General features: G+C 36.0%; 1 protein-coding gene across 1 annotated transcript in view; it reads left to right on the forward strand.

Moving 5' to 3' along the window:
* Window positions 1–25818, forward strand: part of IL1RAPL2 (interleukin 1 receptor accessory protein like 2) — a 1221298-nt gene that overhangs the window by 917727 nt on the left and 277753 nt on the right. Inside the window, exon 6 of the mRNA XM_045472869.1 lies at window positions 17898–17972. Coding sequence (XP_045328825.1) covers window positions 17898–17972 — 75 coding nt within the window. The remainder of the gene's footprint in view (window positions 1–17897; window positions 17973–25818) is intronic.

A 25818-nucleotide genomic window follows, 5' to 3' on the forward strand; every position in this document is an offset into this window, starting at 1 on the left:
AGGTATGGGAGATACATATCAAAACCACCAATGGTTTGAAAACAAATACCCAGATGATTCTGGGAATCACTGGATTTTTTTTTTTTTTTACCTAAATCCATCACTGCCTTTCTATTATAGCTGAAACACCTAGACAATACATATTCTCCCTGGATGTTAATAAACAAAAGATATATGTCAGTCTTCCCACTCTTGTTTTAAATAAGGCACAGAATATTAGAGTTTGGGCAGAGAAAATATTTACAAAAATTAATTGTTATAGTGCTCAGTTGATGGAGGTAATAACAGGCCGAAATTAAAATCAGACTTGAGTTTTAATGGGCATTAATGCATTTTTTAAATTTAAAATATGCCTGGGTTCTCTTTGCTAAAGTCAATAAGAAGTCAAGGAATTACTCATAATAATGATGGTGGGATCTTGAGGAAAATAACTTTGTTTTCATTAGCCTCTGCTGAAGGCCACCCTGTTTGTTGGCCAACACTGTTGTGAAGACAGTTCAGGGAAGGGACCTGGGGCTCAATATGTGTCTGCTGTTTAAACCCCTACTAAGGAGTAAAGCCTTTAATTTCACATTTAGAGACAATCCTTCAAAAGCCATTAGCATTAAGAGAGAAGGTACAGATGTCTTGCTTATACTAAGGTTTAAATTGCAGAGACTTCTTTGTAGCAAATTTTGATTAGGGAGACACAGCTCTGGGTGTCTAAAAGCAGGCAGGAGAATAAACTTCTTCAAAGTAGGATATTCATAAAAGGGAAACTTAAGGCAAAGGAGACACATTATACCCAACACTGGTCCTGTTTGAACTTACAGGTTTAGAGGATTAAAAATGAAATTAAATAATCACTTTTATTGTGTAGTTTTTCCTGTATGCTCATCTAATTTCAAGGACTTTCAGCCTAGTGATCTTAGAAATAAAATACTTGTAATATATGTGACTTGAGATTCACTAAGTGGCCATAAAATGTGTGCATCATAATTCAGAATTAGGAAGTCTATATAGTTAATTCAGAAAGATATATTTCTTTTAAAAGGTTAAAGTTTGTATGATGTTTCCAGAGATCAGCAATTTCTGGATTCATTCTGTGTTCAATTTATGAAATCTTGAAACTACTCAACTACTTTGACTAGGCTTAGCTAATCTCCCTTCATGATTACAGGAAATCTTTAGTGATGTTAACAAGATTCCTGGCCCTTCCTAGATCTAATTTGCTTAGTTAGGATCTCAAATTTGTTTCCCACATAAAGACTGTTCCCAAGTCTTTTCCCCCAAGATTCTCAATAAGTTTCCTTGAGGGAAATTGTTTTTAACCATGGGTGATTTTGCTCCACAGTGGGCATTTTACAATGTCTGGAGACAAATTTGGTTGTCACAACTTGGGGAAGATGCTACTGCATTTAGTGAGTAAAGGCCAGGGATGCTGCTAAAAATTTTACAATGCATAAGACAGTCACATGCAACAGAGAACTACCTTGAAATGAAAGTTTAATAATGTTGAGAAATCCTGCTTTATGAAATCTTTCTTTTCCTGAAGGTATACCTGCAGTCTTGGCTAGGGCAGCTCAAAACTTGTTCATTCACACATGATACAACAGAAATACAAATAATTATAAGATAATATTATAGGGACAAGCTAGGAAGATGGCAGCGTAGGAGGACACTGGGCTCACCGCGCATCCTGCTGATCACTTAGATTCCACCTATACCTGCCTAAATCACCCAGAAAACCACCAGAGGATTAGCAGAACGGAGTCGCCGGAGCCAAGAGCAGACGTGAGGCCCACGGAAGAGGGTAGGAAAGGCGGCGAGGCGGTGCGCGCTCCACGGACTGGTGGGAGGGAGCCGGGGCAGAGAGGTGGCTTGCCAGCCAAGCAGAGCCCCCGAGTCTGGCTGGCAAAAGCGGAGGGGCCTGACGGACTGTGTTCCGACAGCAAGCACGACTTAGCGTCTGGGAGGTCATAAGTTAACAGCTCTGCTCAGAAAGCGGGAAGGCTGGAGGACAAAGGGAGGGAGAGCTGCTGAGCCCCCGGACGACAGAGCTCAGTTTGGTGGGGAACAAAGGCGCTCGCCTGCGCCATCTCCCTCGCCCATCCCCCAGCCAAAATCCCAAAGGGAACCAGTTCCTGCCAGGGAACTTGCTCGCTCAGCGCAAACACCCAACTCTGTGCTTCTGCGGAGCCAAACCTCCGGCAGCTGATCTGACTCCCTCCCACTGCCACAGGGCCCCTCCTGAAGTGGATCACCTAAGGAGAAGCGAGCTAAGCCTGCCCCTCCTGCCCCTGTGCACCTTGCCTACCCACCCCAGCTAATACACAGGATCCCCAGCACCACAAGCCTGGCATGTGCAAGTAGCCCAGACGGGCCACGCCACCCCTCAGTGAATCCTGCCCCTAGGAGAGGGGAAGAGAAGGCACACACCAGTCTGACTGTGGCCCCAGCAGTGGGCTGGGGGCAGATATCAGGTCTGACTGCGGCCCCGCCCACCAACTCCAGTTATACACCACAGCACAGGGGAAGTGCTCTGCAGGTCCTCACCACTCCAGGGACTATCCAAACTGACCAAATGGAAGAATTCCCCTCAGAAGAATCTCCAGGAAATAACAACAGCTAATGAGCTGATCAAAAAGGATTTAAATAATATAACAGAAAGTGAATTTAGAATAATAGTCATAAAATTAATCGCTGGGCTTGAAAACAGTATAGAGGACAGCAGAGAATCTCTTGCTACAGAGATCAAGGGACTAAGGAACAGTCACGAGGAGCTGAAAAGCACTTTAAACGAAATGCAAAACAAAATGGAAACGACGACAGCTTGGATTGAAGAGGCAGAGGAGAGAATAGGTGAACTAGAAGATAAAGTTATGGAAAAAGACGAAGCTGAGAGAAAGAGAGATAAAAAAATCCAGGAGTATGAGGGGAAAATTAGAGAACTAAGTGATACACTAAAAAGAAATAATATACGCATAATTGGTATCCCAGAGGAGGAAGAGAGAGGGAAAGGTGCTGAAGGGGTACTTGAAGAAATTAGCGCTGAGAACTTCCCTGAACTGGGGAAGCAAAAAGGCATTGAAATCCAAGAGGCACAGAGAATTCCCTTCAGACATAACTTGAATCGATCTTCTGCACGACATATCATAGTGAAATTGGCAAAATACAAGGATAAAGAGAAAATTCCCAAAGCAGCAAGGGATAAACGTGCCCTCACATCTAAAGGAAGACCTATAAGACTCGTGACTGATCTCTCTTTTGAAACTTGGCAGGCCAGAAAGGATTGGCACCATATTTTCAGTGTGCTAAACAGGAAAAATATGCAGCCGAGAATCCATTATCCAGCAAGTCTGTCATTTAGAATAGAAGGAGAAATAAAGGTCTTCCCAAACAAGCAAAAACTGAAGGAATTTGTCACCACTAAACCAGCCCTACAAGAGATCCTAAGGGGGATCCTGTGAGACAAAGTACCAGAGACATCACTACAAGCATAAAACATACAGACATCACAATGACTCTAAACCCGTATCTTTCTATAATAACACTGAATGTAAATGGATTAAATGTGCCAACCAAAAGACATAGGGTATCAGAATGGATAAAAAAACAAGACCCATCTCTTTGCTGTCTACAAGAGACTCATTTTAGACCTGAGGACACCTTTAGATTGAGAGTGAGGGGATGGAGAATTATTTATCATGCTACTGGAAGCCAAAAGAAAGCTGGTGTAGCCATACTTATATCAGACAAACTAGACTTTAAATTAAAGGCTGTAACAAGAGATGAAGAAAGGCATTATATAATCATTACAGGGTCTATCCATCAGGAAGAGCTAACAATTATAAATGTCTATGCGCCGAATACCGGAGCCCCAAAATTATAAAACAATTACTCATAAACATAAGCAACCTTATTGATAAGAACGTGGTAATTGCAGGGGACTTTAACACCCCACTTACAGAAATGGATAGATCATCTAGACACACGGTCAATAAAGAAACAAGGGCCCTGAATGATACACTGGATCAGATGGACTTGACAGATATATATAGAACTCTGCATCCCAAAGCAACAGAATATACTTTCTTCTCGAGTCACATGGAACATTCTCCAAGATAGATCATACACTGGGTCACAAAACAGCCCCTCATAAGTTTACAAGAATTGAAATTATACCGTGCATACTTTCAGACCACAATGCTATGAAGCTTGAAATCAACCCCAAGAAAAAGTCTGGAAAACCTCCAAAAGCATGGAGGTTAAAGAACACCCTACTAACGAATGAGTGGGTCAACCAGGCAATTAGAGAAGAAATTAAAAAATATATGGAAACAAACGAAAATGAAAATACAACAATCCAAACGCTTTGGGACGCAGCGAAGGCAGTCCTGAGAGGAAAATACATTGCAATCCAGGCCTATCTCAAGAAACAAGAAAAATCCCAAATACAAAATCTAACAGCACACCTAAAGGAACTAGAAGCAGAACAGCAAAGACACCCCAAACCCAGCAGAAGAAGAGAAATAATAAAGATCAGAGCAGAAATAAACAATATAGAATCTAAAAAAACTGTAGAGCAGATCAACGAAACCAAGAGTTGGTTTTTTGAAAAAATAAACAAAATTGACAAACCTCTAGCCAGGCTTCTCAAAAAGAAAAGGGAGATGACCCAAATAGATAAAATCATGAATGAAAATGGGATTATTACAACCAATCCCTCAGAGATACAAACAATTATCAGGGAATACTATGAAAAATTATATGCCAACAAACTAGACAACCTGGAAGAAATGGACAAATTCCTAAACACCCACACGCTTCCAAAACTCAATCAGGAGGAAATAGAAAGCTTGAACAGACCCATAGCCAGCAAAGAAATTGAATCGGTTATCAAAAATCACCCAACAAATAAGAGTCCAGGACCAGATGGCTTCCCAGGGGAGTTCTACCAGACATTTAAGGCAGAGATAATACCTATCCTTCTCAAGCTATTCCAAGAAATAGAAAGGGAAGGAAAACTTCCAGACTCATTCTATGAAGCCAGTATTACTTTGATTCCTAAACCAGACAGAGACCCAGTAAAAAAAGAGAACTACCAGCCAATATCCCTGATGAATATGGATGCAAAAATTCTCAATAAGATACTAGCAAATCGAATTCAACGGCATATAAAAAGAATTATTCACCATGATCAAGTGGGATTCATTCCTGGGATGCAGGGCTGGTTCAACATTCGCAAATCAATCAACGTGAAACATCACATTAACAAAAAAAAAAAGAGAAGAACCATATGATCCTGTCAATCGATGCAGAAAAGGCCTTTGACAAAATCCAGCACCCTTTCTTAATAAAAACCCTTGAGAAAGTCGGGATAGAAGGAACATACTTAAACATCATAAAAGCCATTTATGAAAAGCCCACAGCTAAAATCATCCTCAACGGGGAAAAACTGAGAGCTTTTTCCCTGAGATCAGGAACACGACAGGGATGCCCACTCTCACCGCTGTTGTTTAACATAGTGTTGGAAGTTCTAGCATCAGCATTCAGACAACAAAAGGAAATCAAAAGCATCAAAATTGGCAAAGATGAAGTCAAGCTTTCGCTTTTTGCAGATGACATGATATTATACATGGAAAATCCGATAGACTCCACCAAAAGTCTGCTAGAACTGATACATGAATTCAGCAAAGTTGCAGGATACAAAATCAATGTACAGAAATCAGTTGCATTCTTATACACTAACAATGAAGCAACAGAAAGACAAAGAAACTGATCCCATTCACAATTGCACCAAGAAGCATAAAATACCTAGGAATAAATCTAACCAAAGATGTCAAAGACCTGTATGCTGAAAACTATAGAAAGCTTATGAAGGTAATTGAAGAAGATTTAAAGAAATGGAAAGACATTCCCTGCTCATGGATTGGAAGAATAAATATTGTCAAAATGTCAATACTACCCAAAGCTATCTACACATTCAATGCAATCCCAATCAAAATTGCACCAGCATTCTTCTTGAAGCTACAACAAGCAATCCTAAAATTCATATGGAACCACAAAAGGCCCTGAATAGCCAACGTAATTTTGAAGAAGACTAAAGCAGGATGCATCACAATTCCAGACTTTAGCCTCTACTACAAAGCTGTCATCATCAAGACAGCATGGTATTGGCACAAAAACAGACACATAGACCAATGGAATAGAATAGAAACCCCAGAACTAGACCCACAAACGTATGGCCAACTCATCTTTGACAAAGCAGGAAAGAACATCCAATGGAAAAAAGACAGTCTCTTTAACAAATGGTGCTGGGAGAACTGGACAGCAACATGCAGAAGGTTGAAACTAGACCACTTTCTCACACCATTCACAAAAATAAACTCAAAATGGATAAAGGACCTGAATGTGAGACAGGAAACCATCAAAACCTTAGAGGAGAAAGCAGGAAAAGACCTCTCTGACCTCAGCCGTAGCAATCTCTTACTCGACACATCCCCAAAGGCAAGGGAATTAAAAGCAAAAGTGAATTACTGGGACCTTATGGAGATAAAAAGCTTCTGCACAGCAAAGGAAACAACCAACAAAACTAAAAGGCAACCAACGGAATGGGAAAAGTATTTGCAAATGACATATCGGACAAAGGGCTAGTATCCAAAATCTATAAAGAGCTAACCAAACTCCACACCCGAAAAACAAATAACCCAGTGAATAAATGGGCAGAAAACATGAAAAGACACTTCTCTAAAGAAGACATCCGGATGGCCAATAGGCACATGAAAAGATGTTCAGTGTCGCTCCTTATCAGGGAAATACAAATCAAAACCACACTCAGATATCACCTCACGCCAGTCAGAGTGGCCAAAATGAACAAATCAGGAGACTATAGATGCTGGCTAGGATGTGGAGAAACCGGAACCCTCTTGCACTGTTGGTGGGAATGCAAACAGGTGCAGCCGCTCTGGAAAGCAGTGTGGAGGTTCCTCATAAAATTAAAAATAGACCTATCCTATGACCCAGCAATAGCACTGCTAGGAATTTACCCAAGGGATACAGGAGTACTGATGCATAGGGGCACTTGTACCCCAATGTTCATAGCAGCACTCTCAACAATAGCCAAATGATGGAAAGAGCCTAAATGTCCATCAACTGATGAATGGATAAAGAAATTGTGGTTTATATACACAATGGAATACTACGTGGCAATGATAAAGAGTGAAATATGGCCTTTTGTAGCAACGTGGATGGAACTGGAGAGTGTGATGCTAAGTGAAATAAGCCATACAGAAAGACAGATACCATATGGTTTCACTCTTATGTGGATCCTAAGAAACTTAACAGAAACCCATGGGGGAAGGGTAGGAAAAAAAAAAAAAGAGGTTAGAGTGGGAGAGAGCCAAAACATAAGAGACTGTTAAAAACTGAGAACAAACTGAGGGTTGATGGGGGGTGGGAGGGAGGGTAGTGTGGGTGATGGGGATTTTTGAGGGCACCTTTTGGGATGAGCACTGGGTGTTGTATGGAAACCAATTTGACAATAAATTTCATATATTAAAAAAAAGATAATATTATAAAAAAGTATATGCCAACAAATAAGATAACCTAGAAAAAATGGATAAATCCTAAAAAAAAATGATCTTCCAAAACTTAATCAGAAATTAACAGAAAATTTGGAAAGACCAGTTACTACTAATGAAATTGAATCAGTGATAAAAATTCCCAACAAACAAAATCCAGGATGGGATGGCTTCACAGGTGAATTCCATTAAACATTTAAACAGTTACCTCCTGTTCTTCTCAAACTGTTCCAAAACATAGAAGAGGAAGGAAATTTTCCAAATTCATTCTGAGTCTGGCACTACCCTGATACCAAAACCAGAAAAAGGCAATATGAAAAAAGAAAACTACAGGCTTATATCTCTGATGAACATAAATACAAAAATCCTCAACAAAATATTAGCAAACAAAATTACACAATACATTAAAAAAGATTATTCACCATGATGCAGTGAGATTTATTCCAGGCATGCAAGGGTGGTTCAACATTCACAAATTGGTCAATGTGATACATCACATTAACAAGAGGAAGGAGAAAAAACATATGATCATCTCAATAGATGCAGAAAAAGCCTCTGACAAAGTGCAGTGCCATTTATGATAAAAACTCAACAAAGTTGGTTTAGAGCATACATAGTTCAACATGACAAAGACTGTATATGAAAAATTAACAGCTAACATTACACTCAATGGCAAAAAACTGAATGCTTTCCCTGTATGATCAGGAACAGAAGAAGTATGTCTGGTCTCACGACTTTTATTCAACACAGTACTGGAAGTCCTAGCTATAGCAATCAGAAAAGAAAAAGAAATAAAAGACATCTGCATTGGTAAGGAAGAAGTAAAATTCTCACTATTTTCAGATGACAAAATACCATATATAGAAAACTCTAAAGATTCCATCAAAAAAAAAAAGAAAACCTGTTAGAACTAACACATGAATTTGGTAAAGTTTCAGGATACAAAATTAATGTACAGAAATCTGTTATATTCCTATACACTAATAATGAAGTAGCAGAAAGAGAAATTAAGGAAACAATCCAATTAATGCACCAAAAATAATAAAATACTTAGGAATGAACTTAACCAAGGAGATGAAAGAATTGTGCTCTCAAAAGTGTAAGACAATCATGAAAGAAATTGAACATTACACAAATGAATGGAAAGATATACCATTCTTATGGATTGGAGAATTAATATTGTTAAAATGTCCATATTACCCAAAGTAATCTGCAGATTCAATTCAATCCCTATCAAAATAGCAAAAGCATTTTTCACATAACCAGGACAAATAATCTAAAATTTGTATGGAAGCACAAAAGACTCTGAATAGTCAAAGCAATCTTCAGAAGGAAGAATAATGCTGGAAGTATCATAATCCAAGAATTCAAGATATACTTCAAAGCTAAAGTAATCAAAACAATATGGTACTTAAACAAAAATAGAAACATATATTAATGGAACAGAATGGGTGCCCAAAAAATATACCCACACTAATAGTACATTAATGAATGACAGATTCATCTATGACAAAAGAGGCAAGAATATACAATGGGGGAAAGACAGTTTTTTCAATAAATGGTGTTGGGAAAATTGGACAGCTACATGGCAAAGAATAAAATTGGACCACTTTCTTATATCATTCACAAAAATAAACTGAATTTGGATTAAAGAACTAAATGTAAGGCCTGAAACCATATAAAACTCCTAAAATAAAATATAGGCAATAATCTCTTGGACATCAGCCCTAGCAACATATTTATGGGTATGTCTCCTCAGGCAAGGAAAACAAAACAAAGAAAAAGAAAAAGCTTTTTTCACAGCAAAAGAAGTCATCAACAAAACAAAAAGGAAGCCTAATAAGTGGGAGAAGGTATTTGCAAATGACGTATCCAATAAGCAGTTAATATGCAAAATATATAAAGAACTTAAAGAACTCAATACACACACACACACACACACACACCCAACAAACTGTATGAATAAAAAGTGTGCAGAGGACCTGAATAAACATTTTTCTAAAGAAGACAGAGAGATGGCCAAGAGACACATGAAAAGATACTCAGCATCACCAATCATCAGGTAAATGCAAATCAAAACCACAATATCACCTCACATCAGTCAGAATGGCTAGTATCAAAAAGAAAAGAAATAACAAATATTGATGAGGGTATAGAGAAAAGGAAACCCTTGTATACTGTTGGTGGGAATGTAAATTGGTGAAACCAGTGGAAAACAGTATGAAGTTTTCTCAAAAAATTAAACATAGAAATACCATATGATCTAATAATCCCATTATTGGGTATTTACCAAAAGAAAACAAAAACACTGATTTGAAAAGTTACATGCATCCCTATGTTTATGAAAGCATTGTTTGTAATAGCAAAGATATGGATGCACCCCAAGCATCCATTGATAGATGAATGGATAAAGAAAATGGAATATTACTTATTCATAAAAAGAATGAGATCTTGCCATTTGTTACAACATGGATGAACCTAGAAAGTATTATGCTAAGTGAAATAAGTCAAAGAAAGACAGAAACCATATAATTTACTCATGTGGAATCTAAAAACCAAAATATACAAACAGACTGTTAAAGAGAACAAACTAGTGATTGCCAGAGTGGAGGGGGTGAGGAATGGATGAAATAGATAAAGGAAATTAAAAAAAAACAAAAAACAAAACAAAACTTGTCCATTAAGCCTCTTTCCTGGGACTTTGATTCTTGATCACGGTGACACAAGGACAAAGAACAAGACACAACACAATACAAAACAGTTAAAAGGAAACATAAAACCAATTATAGTAAATTCAGTTTGTTGATGAGATCAAGAAGAAAGTGCCTTGTAGTTCTTTTTGCCTGTTCAGCTAGACCCAACCTGTTTCCTTTTCTATCTCTAAACAGTTCCTCAGACATCATGTCCATCCTTGAGGCATCCTTCTGATAAATTCTTTTTTTTGCTTAAATTTGCAAAAATTTGTTCTTGTTCACTGTTTTTTGTTTGTTTGTTTGTTTTTGAGAGAGTCAGAGACAGAGTGATTAGTGGGAGGGCAGAGAGAAGGAGAGAGAGAAAAATCCCAAGCTGGCTCCTCCCTGCCAGTGCAGAGCCAAACACAGAGCTTGAGCCCATGAAACTGTGAGACCATGACCTGAGCGGAAACCAAAAGTCAGATGCTTAACCGACTGAGCCATCCAGGCACCCTTGTTTCTGTTCATTGTAACCTAAGAGCCCTGTGGAAAGTACCTGTCTTTAGAGAACGAATATCATAGAAAACTTAACTTTGAGATTGTGTTTATTTGTTCCACAGTGTCAGACACTATCTTAATTGCTGGGTTATTTGAGTTATGATACTTGTCTTCCAGGAGCTTAAAAATCTAGTCAGGGAGACTAGACATACGCACATAAAGTGAGGTTTAATTTGTATTCAAAGAAGTGTATGTTTGCTATGAACCAAATAAGGGGTTCAAAGAAATAGTAAATGCTTTGCAATTTCATTTTCAGCCTAACCAGAGTAAAAATTAGCTTGGGCTTTTTTTTTTTTAGGGGAGGTTTTCTGGACAATGCATGACTGGCTTTTGGAGGATAGATAGGACTTGGGATGACACAAAACAAAGTTCTTAGATAATCATTGTGGGCATGGTGAAATCAGACAGAAGCCACTTGAGATTTCTGTGTTACAAGTCAGACAGAAGCTGCTTGACTTTTGAAAAGTTATTTGTAAAATGTAATATAAAATGCCTTAGAACAGTGCTTAGCACACAGTAGATGCTAAATAAATGATAACTATGGTAGCTATTATTATTTGTTTTCAAGCTCAGGGAAACTGTTTAAGCCAAGATGCAGATTTGGAAATTAATGCAATGTGTTAAGGGACAAATGAGGAAAGTAACTTGACCTAGGAGTGATAAAATAGAAGTGTGGGTAACAAGGCAGGAAGGTTTTTTAAAGATTATATTGGGGCTTTCTTTATGTTCCCAGCTGACAGTTTCAGATTTTATCCTCTTGTAAATATAGGAGGCATTGGTAGACTTTCAGTGGCTAAATGTTGTGATGAAAATAGTGATTTTGGAATGTGATTTCAGTGTTGTTGGTGTGTTGGATGGATTTGAAGGGATCCATGTCATTAACCTTAACATACACATTCCACAATGGCTTCATTCATAGAAATTAATGAATTACTTTATGACCCAAGTGTGCTCATACATTTAGTGTCCTTTGCGTATAGCTGTCCTACTCCTTCCCACGTAGTTCTCTGGCAAGTCTAGTTAAATAGACAAATTAACAACTTAAGAGGACGTCATCGTATGACAGTGTGTCATTATAACAGTATGTAATAGGCAATATGGTCAAACTGATTTATTCAATCAAACAATTCTACTTATTTCTTACACTATGTTCATGGATATTGATCAGTCATTTCAGTCAGGTAGAAAAAACCTTTAACTATAATAGGAAAGAGAAAGCCAAATTGGGCATTCTCCTCAGGAAGTTCAGTTAGTGTCAAACACATAAGACCTAGCTTTAGGAAGAAGCAGTCAGGAACAGTAATAGTTTCACTAGTACATTAAGACTACTGTCATGATAGACTCGGTAGAGCAATTATATTTAAGGATAATTAAACATAAGCAGCTACAAAGGAAAATGCAGGGGAGAAATTGTAGACTGAAACATTAGTACTAAACTGCATTGCTTGCTCTCATTCTTTCAATCAAAACATGAAGCTTGAGCAGCAAATTCAAAGACTAGAACAGACCCCAAATTAGTCCCTATAGAGGTCCAGGATAAGTTTTCTAATAAAAATGTAAATCTTCACTCTGTTGTTCAGGGGCCCTGGTACTGACAGCTCTCCCATTCATTTCTCAAATAGTAACTGTGAATTTCAGATGAAATTTTTAAAAAGAAGAAAGAAATGAGTTTGTCTTTCCATGGCAGCATGTGCTCTAGCTAATCTGCAAATGCTATATAATTACACTGGGTGCTGATAGATTTGTCTCTGGGCTGGTGGTCAGGATCCAGATGAACTGCTACAGTTGCTGTTTTATCATCACAAATGTCCTGCACATCTTGGCAATTACCATGCCTATACATGATATTGGAATTTAATGAGGCTCCACACCCATACATAACACTGGGATGTGTTAGGGTAAGTGTAAATTCATCCCCTTTTATTTATGGGTTTAGGGGGAAAATGTATGTGTGTGGAATGTCCTACAGGAATCATGTCTCTGTTGGCCATTTGAAACAAAGTCATTCCCATGGATCTAGGAAACTTAGCTTAGTGTGTAGTCAAAGAGGCTAAAACCATTGGTTCAGTATTGAGCACTTGTACCTGTCTCCTGCCTACAACTTTTATCTTTCTGGCAGTTCTGCAAATGGGGGCTTTTGGTCACAAGGGGGCACCAAATGAGATAATGTAACCCTCATTTAGCTTCATCTCTAAATTGGCCATATTGTAACTATCTTCTTTATTTTACAAGGTCATTGTGTAGACAACATGAACTAATGTATCTGAAAGCACTTTGAAAATTATGAACTGCCTATAAATGTAAGACAATTAATATTATCATTTCTGTTAATAAATATCACTTCAGTAATTGACATGTAACAATAATGAAATCAGGGTAAATGTATCCATAATCTATGGCAGGAGGTGAGGATGAAGAACAACAATGACTCCAAATTCATATCCTGATAAAAATTGGACAAGATATGCATCTTTGAGCATGAAATACAATACTTACAGTTGCTTCCCACCAATCACATTCCAATTAATTCATTTGGAGGCAAGATATAGTTGAAAATAACACTAAGAAGAATTTCTAATAGGCTAAATGTCTATAATCTGGATGTGTAAGGTAAATTGAGAATAATTATACACAGAAATCAAAATTATTTTTATAAATAAAATGAAAGTGGCTAGATTTTATTTAATTTTAGTTTTTTTCATGTTTTGAATACCCAGTATATGCATGTTGTTCAAAATGTAGAAAAAGCATATAGTCAAAATTAAATTTTCCTCTGACTGTCTTTACCCCCCTCCACCATTCTTCAGCCACCCAATTCCTTTCTTCAGAGGATATCACTGTTAATCATTTTTACATGTATCCATTCAGAAATATTACATACTTAAACACATATGTGAATACACATGGGCACATACAAACACACATAGTTTTATTTTTATACGCAGGATAGTATGCTATGCGCACTGTTGAAAAGTTTATCTTGGAGATCTTTTTATAACAGATGTACAGATTTACCTAATTATTTTAAATAGCTGCATCATATCAGTATATGAAAGCACCATATTTTTTAACTACTGTCCTACTGATGGATATTTTGGTTGTTTCTAATATTTTGCTCTTACAAAGAGTAACAAAGAACAATGAAATCAAATGTCTTTTATGACTGGATTTTAAGTTCAAATATTTAAATTTTGTTTAAAGTATATCCTTTAAATTCCAAATAATATTGAAATACCAGATTATTGGGGAGCCTGGATGGGTCAGTCAGTTGAGAATCTAACTCTTGATTTAAGTTCAGGTCATGATCCCAGAGTCATGGGATTGAGCCCCATGTCAGGCTCCACACTGAACACGGAGCCTGCTTAAGGTTCTCTCTCCTTGTGCCCATCTCCCCCACTCAAGCTTTCTCTCTCTCTCTCTCTCTCTCTCTCTCTCTCTCTCATAAATAAAAGAATAATAAACAAATATCAGATTATTAAGGGTAACTGAAATATTTAGGTAATGAAAACTATACATATTATATTTGTATGTTTGTCTACATTATGCCCAAATCAGCTCATCACAAGTGCACTCCTTAATCCGCATCACCTTAACTGATTCCCTCACCCACTTCCCCTCTAGTAACCATCAGTTTGTTCTCTATAGTTAAGAGTCTGTTTCTTGATTTGCTTCCCTGTTTCTTTTTTTCTCCTTGGTTCGTTTTGTTTTTTTTAAACTACATCTATGAGTGAAATAATGTGGTATTTTTCTTTCTGTGGCTGACTTATTTTGCTTAGCATAATACTCTCTAGCTGCATCAATGCCATTGCAAATGGCAAGATTTCATTATTTTTTATGGCTGAGTAATTGTCCATTGTGTGCGCGTGCGTGTGTGTGTATATATATATATATATATATATATATATATATATATACATATACATATCACCTCTTCTGTATCCATTCATCAGTTGGACACTTGGGCTGTTTCCATAATGTGGCTCTTACAGATAATGCTGCAAAAATATTCAGGTATGTATATATCCCTTTGAATTAGTATTTTTCCTTTTTTTTTTTGTAAATATCTAGTAGTGCATTGCTAGATAATAGGGTAGTTCTTTTTAAAATTTATTTATTTATTTAAGTAATCTCTACACCCAACATGGGGCTCGAACCCACAAACCTGAGATCAAGAGTCACATGCTCTCCTGACTGAACCAGCTGGGTGCCCAAGGTACTTCTACTTTTAACTTTTTCAGGAACCTCCATACTGTTTTCCAGAATGGCTACACCAGTTTACATTCCCACCAACAGTGCCAGGAATGTTCTCCTTTCTCCACAACCTCTCCAGCACCTGTTGTTTCTTGTATTATTGATTTTAACCATTCTGACAGGGGTGGAGTGATATCTCAGTGTGGTTTTCATTTGCATTTCCCTAATTATCAGTGATGTTGAGCATCCTTCATGTGTCTGTTGGTCATCATGTCTTAGGAAAAATACCTATTCATTCTGCCCATTTATTTAAATTGGATTATTCATTTTATGTGTGGTTAATTTAAGTTCTTTATAGATTTTGGATACTAACCTGTTATCAGATATGTCATTTGCAAATACCTTCTCCCATTCTGTAGGTTGCTTTTTAGTTTCCTTGATTATTTCCTTCACTGGGAAGTTTTGTTTTTTTTTTTTTTTTCTTTAAGTCCCAATACTTTATTTATTTATTTATTTATTTATTTATTTATTTATTTATATTTTCTTAATGTTTATTTTTGAGAGAGATAGGGAGAGTGTGAGTGTGTGTGTGTGTGTGTTGTGTGTGTGTGTGTGTGTGTGTGTATGTGTGCATGAGTGGGGAGGGGCAGAGAGAGAGGGAGACAGAATTGGAAGCAGACTTCACTCTGTCAACACAAAGCCCACCATGGGGCTTGAATCCACAAACTGAGATCATGACCTGAACTGAAATCAGAGGCTTAACCAACTGAGCTACCCATGTACCCCCCAATAGTTTATTTTTACTTTTGTTTCCCTTGCCTCAGGAGACAGATCTAGAAAGAAGTTGCTATGGCTGATGTTAAAGAGCTTACTGCCTTTGTTCTCCTCTAGGATTTTGATGTTTTCAGTTCTCACGTTTAGGTTTTTAAATCATTTTGGATTTATATTTGTGTATGGTATAGGTCGTCCAGTCTCATCCCTTGCATGCTGCTATCCAGTTTTCCCAGCACCATATGTTGAACAGACTGTCTTTTTCCCATTGGATATTTTTTCCTGCTTTGTCAAAGATTAATTGACCATATAGTTGTGGGTTAATTTCTGGGTATTCTTGTCTGTTCTATTGATCTATGTGTCTATTTTTGTGCCAAGTTAGAAAAGTACATTTGATTCTATAAGGACAAGATGTGTTGTAGTCCATCAATAAATATTTGTTGGAAAAATAAGAACAATTCACTAAAATTTTCCCATTTCAAGCAGTTTGGATATCAGAAAGATGAAGCTGGTGTAATGTAAAGCTCCTTTCTCAGTGAATTTCTAAGTGCACTTTGTTATCAACCACTATTTTGGAAATCTGACCAAATTTATATGTTTTCCTAACCTTACCTGTCATGTGATCAACTTTTGTTTCTTCTTCTCTTCTAAATGAGATGAACTTCCCTTATGTCAATAGGGAATTCCATTGCCAGTCAATTAATGATGGCTTAATGCTTATCTCTTATATGCCCAGCTCTATTCTGTCTCTTGTGAATTACAAAGACATATAAACCATTTCCCTTTAATAGGTAAGAGTTTAGTTGGACAGTTGAAGCAAGTAATAAATATGGAAGCAGTTAAAAGGAATTCAGGATAAAAATAATAGCTTGATATAAGCTTTGTCATAAACCATTTTGTATTTGTGTTCCAAGTCCTCTCATTTCTTTCTTCTAGGTGCCCTTCAAATTTGCCTTTTTAAAAATTTCCCTAGATTCCACCACTGATGACTCTTCATCCTCCCTACTACTGTGTTATTACTGCATCCTCTTAGCTGTTTTTGTCTCCTCTAACCCATCCTATATAGGAAGTCAATAATCTTTAGATAACACTTACCTTGAGTCTTTTGTTGCTGTTCCACGAATTTTCAATGGTCTTGTAGTCTACTACATCATGTCCAAATTCCTCTGCATGTTTCTCATGATCCTCCAGAATTGAGCTCTAATTATTCTACATCATGAACAACTTGCTCTTCACTGTACCCCACCCAGCTCCTTCTCACCAGATCATTTTCCTCTAGTCACATTATGCTTGCTAAGTTCTACCTCTCTTCCTTGGTTTGTGCTAATCTTTCCTGAATTTCTTCTTCCTTACTCTTTACATTTCCAAATCTTTTCCATTTCTTAAGGTCTACATGGAAACCCATTTCCTTCATAAAACTTTCCCCAACTCTGCCAGCTAATTTTGGTCTTTCCCTTCTCCATTCCTTTACCACATATAGTCTTATGGCTCAAATGATACAATCTGTCACTAGGTGGTAGTCATTGTTCTATTATTCCTTTCTTTTGGTGTGCTAATTCTGTTTGATAGTCCTAGATTATAAATTGAGGGTAAATATAAAGGCTTTAATTCCTTCTTCCTTAACATTTGGCACAAGGCTAGTGGACAAAAGTTACTCAATCAGTATTTTTATTCATTATCCTAATGAAGGTACCGGTGTTTTATTATATTGTTTCAGAGGCTGAGTGAAGAATGGGGCATGATTCAGAGGTCTATTAGAAATGTCTATTAGGGTTGTATTTCATTAAGGATATTTAACAACACAAAGTACAAATGAAGATTTAATGTTTATCTGATTATATATTTAAAATATATATTTATTTACTTACAAGCTTATAAAAAGCACTCAAAATAGTCCATTTGTTTGATCTTGTTTGAAAGTGTAGCTGTTGAAATGACCTATTTACAGTGAATCAATGGTGCTCTAAATGTGCTGGGAAATGGATATTGTATGGATGGAGTAACAACTCAAGTATGAACGCTGTCTAATAAGTGTTTACACACCATCAAGTCTACAAACATTAAATATCATTCACAATAGGATCTTTCTTATCCTGCAATTTATCTCAATTTTTCCATTACCTTCTTTCATTTTCTCTTCTAGCTTTACTCACAGACAAGCCTCCCAAGCCATTGTTCCCCATGGAGAATCAGCCAAGTGTTATAGATGTCCAGCTGGGTAAGTCCCCTTCTGGGAATAATAGATCCTAAACTTGCTCTCTGTTAACAGATGGGGAAAATTACATGAACCAGGAAAGGTTTATTGCCACTGTTATTACATGCAAATCAATTTGTGTCTGCTCATTTATAACCCTGGAATTCAGTTTAATAGTTTAAGGAAATGAGTTTGAATTGCATCAAGGAATTGTAATACTAATTGGTTCCACTAGGTATTAAATGTGCTATAGGCAGAGCTTTTTAACTCTGTGATTGATTGATTCATAGATGTCATGCATTGGTAACCAGTACAAAAAACTTTTCATGCTTGTTAGCCAAAAATTTTCATTTTGAGAACATTAACTCTTGGAGAATAGCACTTTTTAAAATAAAAGAGCCCCTCAGTACAACTTGTAAAATGATTTGATAATATTATTTCCAATGGTACACTACAGGGCTATTTAAAACTTATTTTTAGGTTGAGATCCTGAAGATTTATGAATATCTGGTGTTGGTAAAAGTAACAAGTTGATTTATTGGTGCTAATATTTTACTGCAGTCTCAAATAAAGACACAAGGTGTTGGGGCGCCTGGGTGGCGCAGTCGGTTAAGCGTCCGACTTCAGCCAGGTCACGATCTCGAGGTCCGTGAGTTCCAGCCCCGCGTCGGGCTCTGGGCTGATGGCTCAGAGCCTGGAGCCTGTTTTCGATTCTGTGTCTCCCTCTCTCTCTGCCCCTCCCCCCGTTCATGCTCTGTCTCTCTCTGTCCCAAAAATAAATAAACGTTGAAAAAAATTAAAAAAAAAAAAAGACACAAGGTGTTGAGCCTTATATTTGAGTCCTCTACCAGTAAGCCTTATATTTCAAGAACTGTGAACTTGAGACTCAGAGGCCTATTAGTATCTCTTCATACCATGGCCTTTACTCTAAACCATGTACTTTAACATTTGTGAGCTTTCATCCACCTAGGGTTTAATTCTATTGCTTCAGTTCTAAGTAAGGCAACTGAGTAAATATACTAGAAGTGTATTGGGTTTATTTCGATAATATGATTTATTGAAACCTGTGAGTGTAGTGGTACCTACCAATTATATAACCAGGGAAGGTAAATTAGTCACAATTTCATCCACTTTGTAATGTTTTTTACTCAATTTTTGATCTTTCTGATTCAATTTGGATTATTAGAGGCTTATTTATATCTTGAGAATAGGTGAGAAAAAAATTATATTCCTAAGAACTTGTTCATTTTTCTAAAAATAATTATAGCACATTGTAGTTAATACAGCATACCAGTAGGAGTACCAAAATTAAGTATTTTAAAACAAACAAAAACATGAAAAAAGAAAAGAAATATGTTATTAAGAATGGATTGTGGAAATAGTAGTGAATATTTTGTAGATAATGTTGAAGTATTAGAATATGGTTCTCCCCCCACCACTTGTATTATTTTGAAGAATCATTGCATTTTGTTAAAGCCAAATCTAGATGGACTGACACATAACCTCAGTAATTTTTGCTTACATCTTTCCATCAATACTGGGATAAAAATACCTCAAGTTGTACTCTGTGGTTTGCCAGGAGTTACATGAAGCCATAGGCTAGCCTTATATCATAAGTTTTCATGAAGATTTAAGTGGATAATGCCTTTTATATGAAAACTTATATATTATAGAGTAGAAATAAAAATTCAAACAACTATTTCAAATTTTGTCTTTGTGGCCCATGAGTGGATACTTCATTTTCCTCTGCTATTAGTCGAGCTTTAACAAAAAATGTTAAATGAGTACTTTTCTTAAGCAAGGAGAGAGACCATTGTAAGGAGTACATTTCATTGAGATTCACTGGGTACAGAATTTGTATGTGCTATTTAGGACATCTCTAAGATATGTGCTTGGTATAAATGCATATTCCAACATAGGTATATATGCCAATATAACCCACCACCAACACAACCCTGTAAAATTACTAAAGTAATTTGTTTTCAATAGTTGAAAGGCTGAACATTTCAGGTTTTAATTTGTGACACAACTTGGAGACAACTTTATTGACAGAAAGATGGAGACCTGCCCATTTTTCATCCCAGAAAGGCTGCTTCTCTGAAATGCTAAAGCAACCATGTAATTCATGGAAAGGAAAACAAAATCAGTTAAACCATATCTTTGGCATTTCAAAAAGCACAAAACTAGTTAATTTTAAGTGATTTTAACTTTCCATATATTTATTTAGCACCATTTATTCACAACTGGAAGTTATTTTGTAAGTTACTCTTATGCCTCAATAGCAAAATGATGTTAAGAGTACTTACTCCTCAGTGTCAGTGGGAGCTCTGCAGTCAGAATCTTTAGAAATCCCAGGTGTAGAAAATAGAGAAAGATAATTGGGTTGATTGGACATCCCTCTCTATATCTGGAAAATTTTCAGATTTCAGTAAGATCATGAAAACTTTTGGAAATAATTTTACTTTATTTTTTTTTAATTTTTTTTTCAACGTTTATTCATTTTTGGGACAGAGAGAGACAGAGCATGAACGGGGGAGGGGCAGAGAGAGAGGGAGACACAGAATCGGAAACAGGCTCCAGGCTCTGAGCCATCAGCCCAGAGCCTGACGCGGGGCTGGAACTCACGGACCGCGAGATCGTGACCTGGCTGAAGTCGGACGCTTAACCGACTGCGCCACCCAGGCGCCCCTACTTTATTTTTTTAAGTTTATCAAACAAATTAAGCTTTAGACATCCTCAAATTAGAATTAAAACTAGAACTACAAAAGAATACAACAATCCAATTCAAACAGCCTAGCACATTACCAAGTTTAGGTTTCCCCAATCTCAGTCAGTACCTAACATCTGAGACAACATTCTATTAGATTAAAGTTCACCATAGACTTTTTGTTACTCTTACCATTTAAACATGTTATCATCCCCCTTCCCTTGAATCTAACATGGCCTTAGGGATACGCTTGATCAAAAGAGTATGATAAAAATGATATTCTGGGAGTTTGGAGGCTGGGTCAAAAGAAACCTTGAAGCTTCTCTTCAGGGCCTGGTCTTCTCTGAAACTACCATGCTATGAAAAGCTCAAGCCACATGGAGAGGCCCTAGAGGATGGGGCATCATTTGAAGAAAGAGAGGCCAGTGAACATAGAGGCTGATAAATGAAGAAGCCATATTGAAAGTGGATCCTGTAGCCCCAACTACCCTGGCTTATGCCATGTAGTTCAGGGAGAAACCATTAAGGTAAACTGTTCTGATGTTTCTAACCCAAAAAGTTATGAGCAAATAAAACAGTTGTTATGCTACAGTAAATTAGGTAGTTTGTTAAACAACAGTAGATACCTAGAACATATATTAATTTTCTCTAAAGAATTGTAAGTTCCATTTTCCCCATAGACAAGAATCCCATGCAGGCATTTTATACAAAATGAGACATATTGAGGAAATGCTTAAGTGCCAGCTTCAGGATAGTTTTAGAAAATATAGTCATGAATTATTATTTATGTGTTTCTTTGAGAATTACACTCAGTTTTCAGTTCTACATATCTGTAAAAGCAATCCAGTAAATGGAATTTTTCAGTAGAAATGAATACTTCTTTTGTTCATGGGTTGGCATCAGTACAGATATTTTGTTGTGTCTCTAGAGGAAAATAAACATCTAAACTTTCTCTTTTCTATAGAGTAATCCACTAGTCATTCACAATGTTATAGAAATTTACACTTTTTGCTGACATAGTGATGACAGTTTTGTTGTTATTAAATTTTATTCACATTGTAATGCTGAAAGAAGATTAATCTTAACCAAATAGCCATACATTTTGAGACGATAAACACATTTTTAACAAAATAATATGAAAACTAGTGCTCTCACAAAGCAAACCTATTCTTCTAAAGCAGACTGTGGTAATGTATGAAATATAAAGACAAAAGCAATATACAAAACACAAAAAAAATTCAATTTTGTCCTATCATCTCCCATTTATTTTCTTACTGTGAAGGTAAATTTAGCTTTAAATTTGATAAATAAACCTTTACTATACAAGCGCTAATTCTTTTTTTTTTTGGCAGTTGAAAAGAAATATATTTTCATTTTTTCTAAGAAAAAAAAACAGTGCATTAAATGATATTAATTCATATTACATTTTAATACCAAAGTATTGAAACATCATTGCAAAATGTGCCCTACTTGAAATGCTAAGTAAACCATTCTTTAGGCACTGCTTATTTTTTTAGAACCCGAATGCATGCTTTACAAATTGTAACAGACTCCTAGAACCTTTGAAAAAGCCATGAATAAATGCGGATGAAAAGATTTGAGATCTGACATCTAATTGCAATTGAAGGTAAACTTGGAAATATAACCTGTTCTTCTCATTGATGATAACTTTTTTTTTTGGAAATTTCCTAAGACTTAAAATAACCCAGTGTCATGCAGAAAATACATATAAACACTGTTTAGTTTATCTTTTTGTGTCAAAGAGTCAAAAAGGAGGTTTGGGGGCCTAAAGTATATCAGAAAAACTCAGACCCATGGAACAGTTCAAACTAATTGAATAAGTCAGATGTTTCAAAAGGCCGGATAGTCATCTTTAGATGAATCTGATCCAGTATGAAAGATTCTCTTTATTTCTCTTCTATTGTCATTCAGAATTTATTTTATTTTTATAAGCTCTTCAAATTCATATTTCATAGCTGTGTTATATGCTACTGGATCAAACTTTCTTTGTGTATAAAGGAGTGTTAATCTTCATCAGAAATCGATTTCACCAGCATATCAGTTTCTACTGAAAATTGTATTAGGTCCCCGAAGAGACCACTGTAAAAGGCTCTACAAGAGTATAAAGCAAAATATATTAGTTAATGCAATACGCAGGACTACAAGGCAAAAATGAGTAACTAATTGAACCCTTAAAACAGGAAATTAGCTGTTCAACCAAATCTATCTTTTTAAAACTTTATTTAAATAGAAACAGTTTTTGAGTTCTTAACAGATGCCAAACACTATGTTAGATCCTGGGGATCTAGAGGTGAATAAAATAAGGTTCTTGGACTTAAGGTATTTTCAGTCTAGTGGGAAAGACAGATGTGTATGCAGAATTACAATGCAATATGATAACTGTCAAACAGAGATGGGAAAAGGGAGAATGACTACTTTTGTGGGAAGACCTCATAAATTAACAGTTCTATACTCTGTTACTCAATATAATGATATATCTCTGTAACCTTAAACCAAGTACTAAATTTATTTGAAAGTAATTAAAAATTATAAAATATATAATGTTATGAAGTAATAAATTATCCACCATTTGCTTCAATATGGCAATATTAAAAATGGAAACTTATGATACCCTTGCATCTCTTCAGTTTAGCAAAATTAGTCAACTCTTTCTAAAGTTATCATAGAAACACAATCCCAAGCAAGTGACAACTAATTGAGTGAAAATGTGAAGCCAGAATTACTATCAATATAAATAGCAATACGTGATAATTTCATTAGCTTGAGTCATGATTTGATATATGCATTGTGGGTATAATGGTGGGAGCAAAGGATTTTTTGAATTCTTTGTGTTTTTTTTAAATTTTTTATAAAGTTTTATTTATTCTTGAGAGAGAGAGAGACAGAGCATGAGTGATGGAGGGGCAGAGAGAGAGCAGGACACAGAATCTGAAGCAGTCTCCAGGCTCTGAACTGTCAGAAACCAACGCGGGGCTTGAACTCATGAGTGGTGAGATCATTACCTGAGCCGAAGTTGGACACTCAACAGACTGAGCCACCCAGGCATCCCTTGATTCTTTGTGTTTTTTATATACTCTTCTTACCCTTTTACCTTCAAATAATTCCTTGAAGATCTTCATTTAATCTGGAATAAGTGAAGACTTTGGAAAGCAAAAAGATGGGTTTCATGAGCTCACTCAGCTTTCCTCACACACATAGTTGGAGCTGGTTCATGGCAGCATTCACTCTTCCTTGTAGGCATTCTAGGGTTAATGAGCTGTTTCCTAAAGATCTATTTCTTCAGAATAACATACACGAGCTTAGTAGCATGGGCCATCCTAAACTGAAAAAAGTTTTACTACCCAAAATGTACACCATGTGCATTATTTATAACTTTGGAAAATCTGGGCCAAGCCTTTTCCCCTATAAGTTGGTTGCCATATTAGTGCTTGAGACTTACACTGGTTTACTTACTTTGTCTTAGTTTCTATAACTTAGTTGTACTTAAGAATAGAAAGAAAGCTAACAGTTTACAAAATATTTGTCTGTAATGTGACAAGATGATTATTAATATTTTAGGAATAATGTTGTTGCTGACCAGACCTCTATGCATGTATTGCGGTTTTGGGGCATTGCTGAAGTTTATGTCCCATGAGGTTTAATATAAGTTTGAAAGTATCTCATCACACTTCATTAATGCCAAAAGCATTATTTTACACATATGGAAACAAAATTATTTGAAAATTCATTACGTGTTAGGCACTACAATATGCATTTGTACATACACTGTTTTATTCCTCATAAGAGGAATAAAACTTTATTCCTCATAAGAGCCCAAAGTCACTTGTGATGAGCACTGAGTGTTGTATGTAAGTGATGAATCACTGAATTCTACTTCTGAACCCAATATTGCACTGTATATTAACTAAACTTTAAATTAAAAAAGAGCCCAAAGTAGTAGTAGGTATTGTTGAATTATTTTGCGGAAAAAGAAATTCAGCTTCAGACAGATAAAATTACTTTCTTTAGGCTATATATTTAGTAAGTGGCAGAAATGGAATTTCGATCTGATTTGTTTGACTCAAAAGTTATGTTATTTTTATTATAGCATAATGACTATGTTAAGATTATCTAGGCCTCAAATTAGATCCTAAAAAAAAAACTATTACTCTAATGGAGATATTGTAATATTATTAATAACTATATGATATACTTAACTATACAAAATAATAGTTATTTAACAATAGCTCTACAACTAATAATAATTATTGTTATAATAATATTTACTATTATTTAATAATAGATCTACTAATAATAATTGTTAAAATAATATTTAGTATTATTTTTAGTAATACTACTTAGTAATATTGATAGTTCAACAGATGCTAAATTCTGTACTAAATATTGTAATAGATTATGTCATTTAATTTTCTGAATAAGTCTATGAAATAGATGGAACTATTTGTCCATTTTTAAAAAGCATTATTAAGGTATTGTTCATATGCCATAAAATGATCCACTTAAATCATACATTCAGTGGTTTCTAATACATTGCATTGAATATGTAGATTGCTTTGGGTAGTATCAACATTTTAACAATATGTGTTCTCCCAATCCATGAGCATGGAATGTTTTTCCATTTCTTTGTGCCTTCTTCAATTTCTTTCATAAGCTTTCTATAGTTTTCAGCCTACAGATCTTTTACATCTTTGGTTATGTTTATTCCTAGCTATTTTGTGGTTTTTGGTGTGATTGTAAACGGGATTGATTCCTAGATTTCTCTTCCTGCTGCTCCATTATTGGTGTATAGAAATGCCACAGATTTCTGTTCATTGATTTTATATCCTGCAACTTTGCCAAATCCATGTATCAGTTCTAGCAGTTTTTTCATGGGGATTTTTTGGGTTTTCCGCATAGACTATTATGTTGTCTGCAAAGAATGAAAGTTTGACTTCTTCCTTGCTGATTTGAATGCCTTTTATTTCTTTATGTAGTCTGATTGCTGAGGCTAGGACTTCTAACACTATGTTGAACAACAATGTTGAGAGTGGACATGCCTGTCGTGGACATTCCTGACCTCAGGGGGAAAGCTCTCAATTTTCCCCATTGAAGATATTAGCTGTGGGTCTTTCATATATAGCCTTTATCATCTCTAAGTAGGTT

The sequence above is a fragment of the Leopardus geoffroyi genome, chromosome X (genome assembly GCF_018350155.1).
Source record: "Leopardus geoffroyi isolate Oge1 chromosome X, O.geoffroyi_Oge1_pat1.0, whole genome shotgun sequence".
Classification (NCBI taxonomy): Eukaryota; Metazoa; Chordata; class Mammalia; order Carnivora; family Felidae; genus Leopardus; species Leopardus geoffroyi.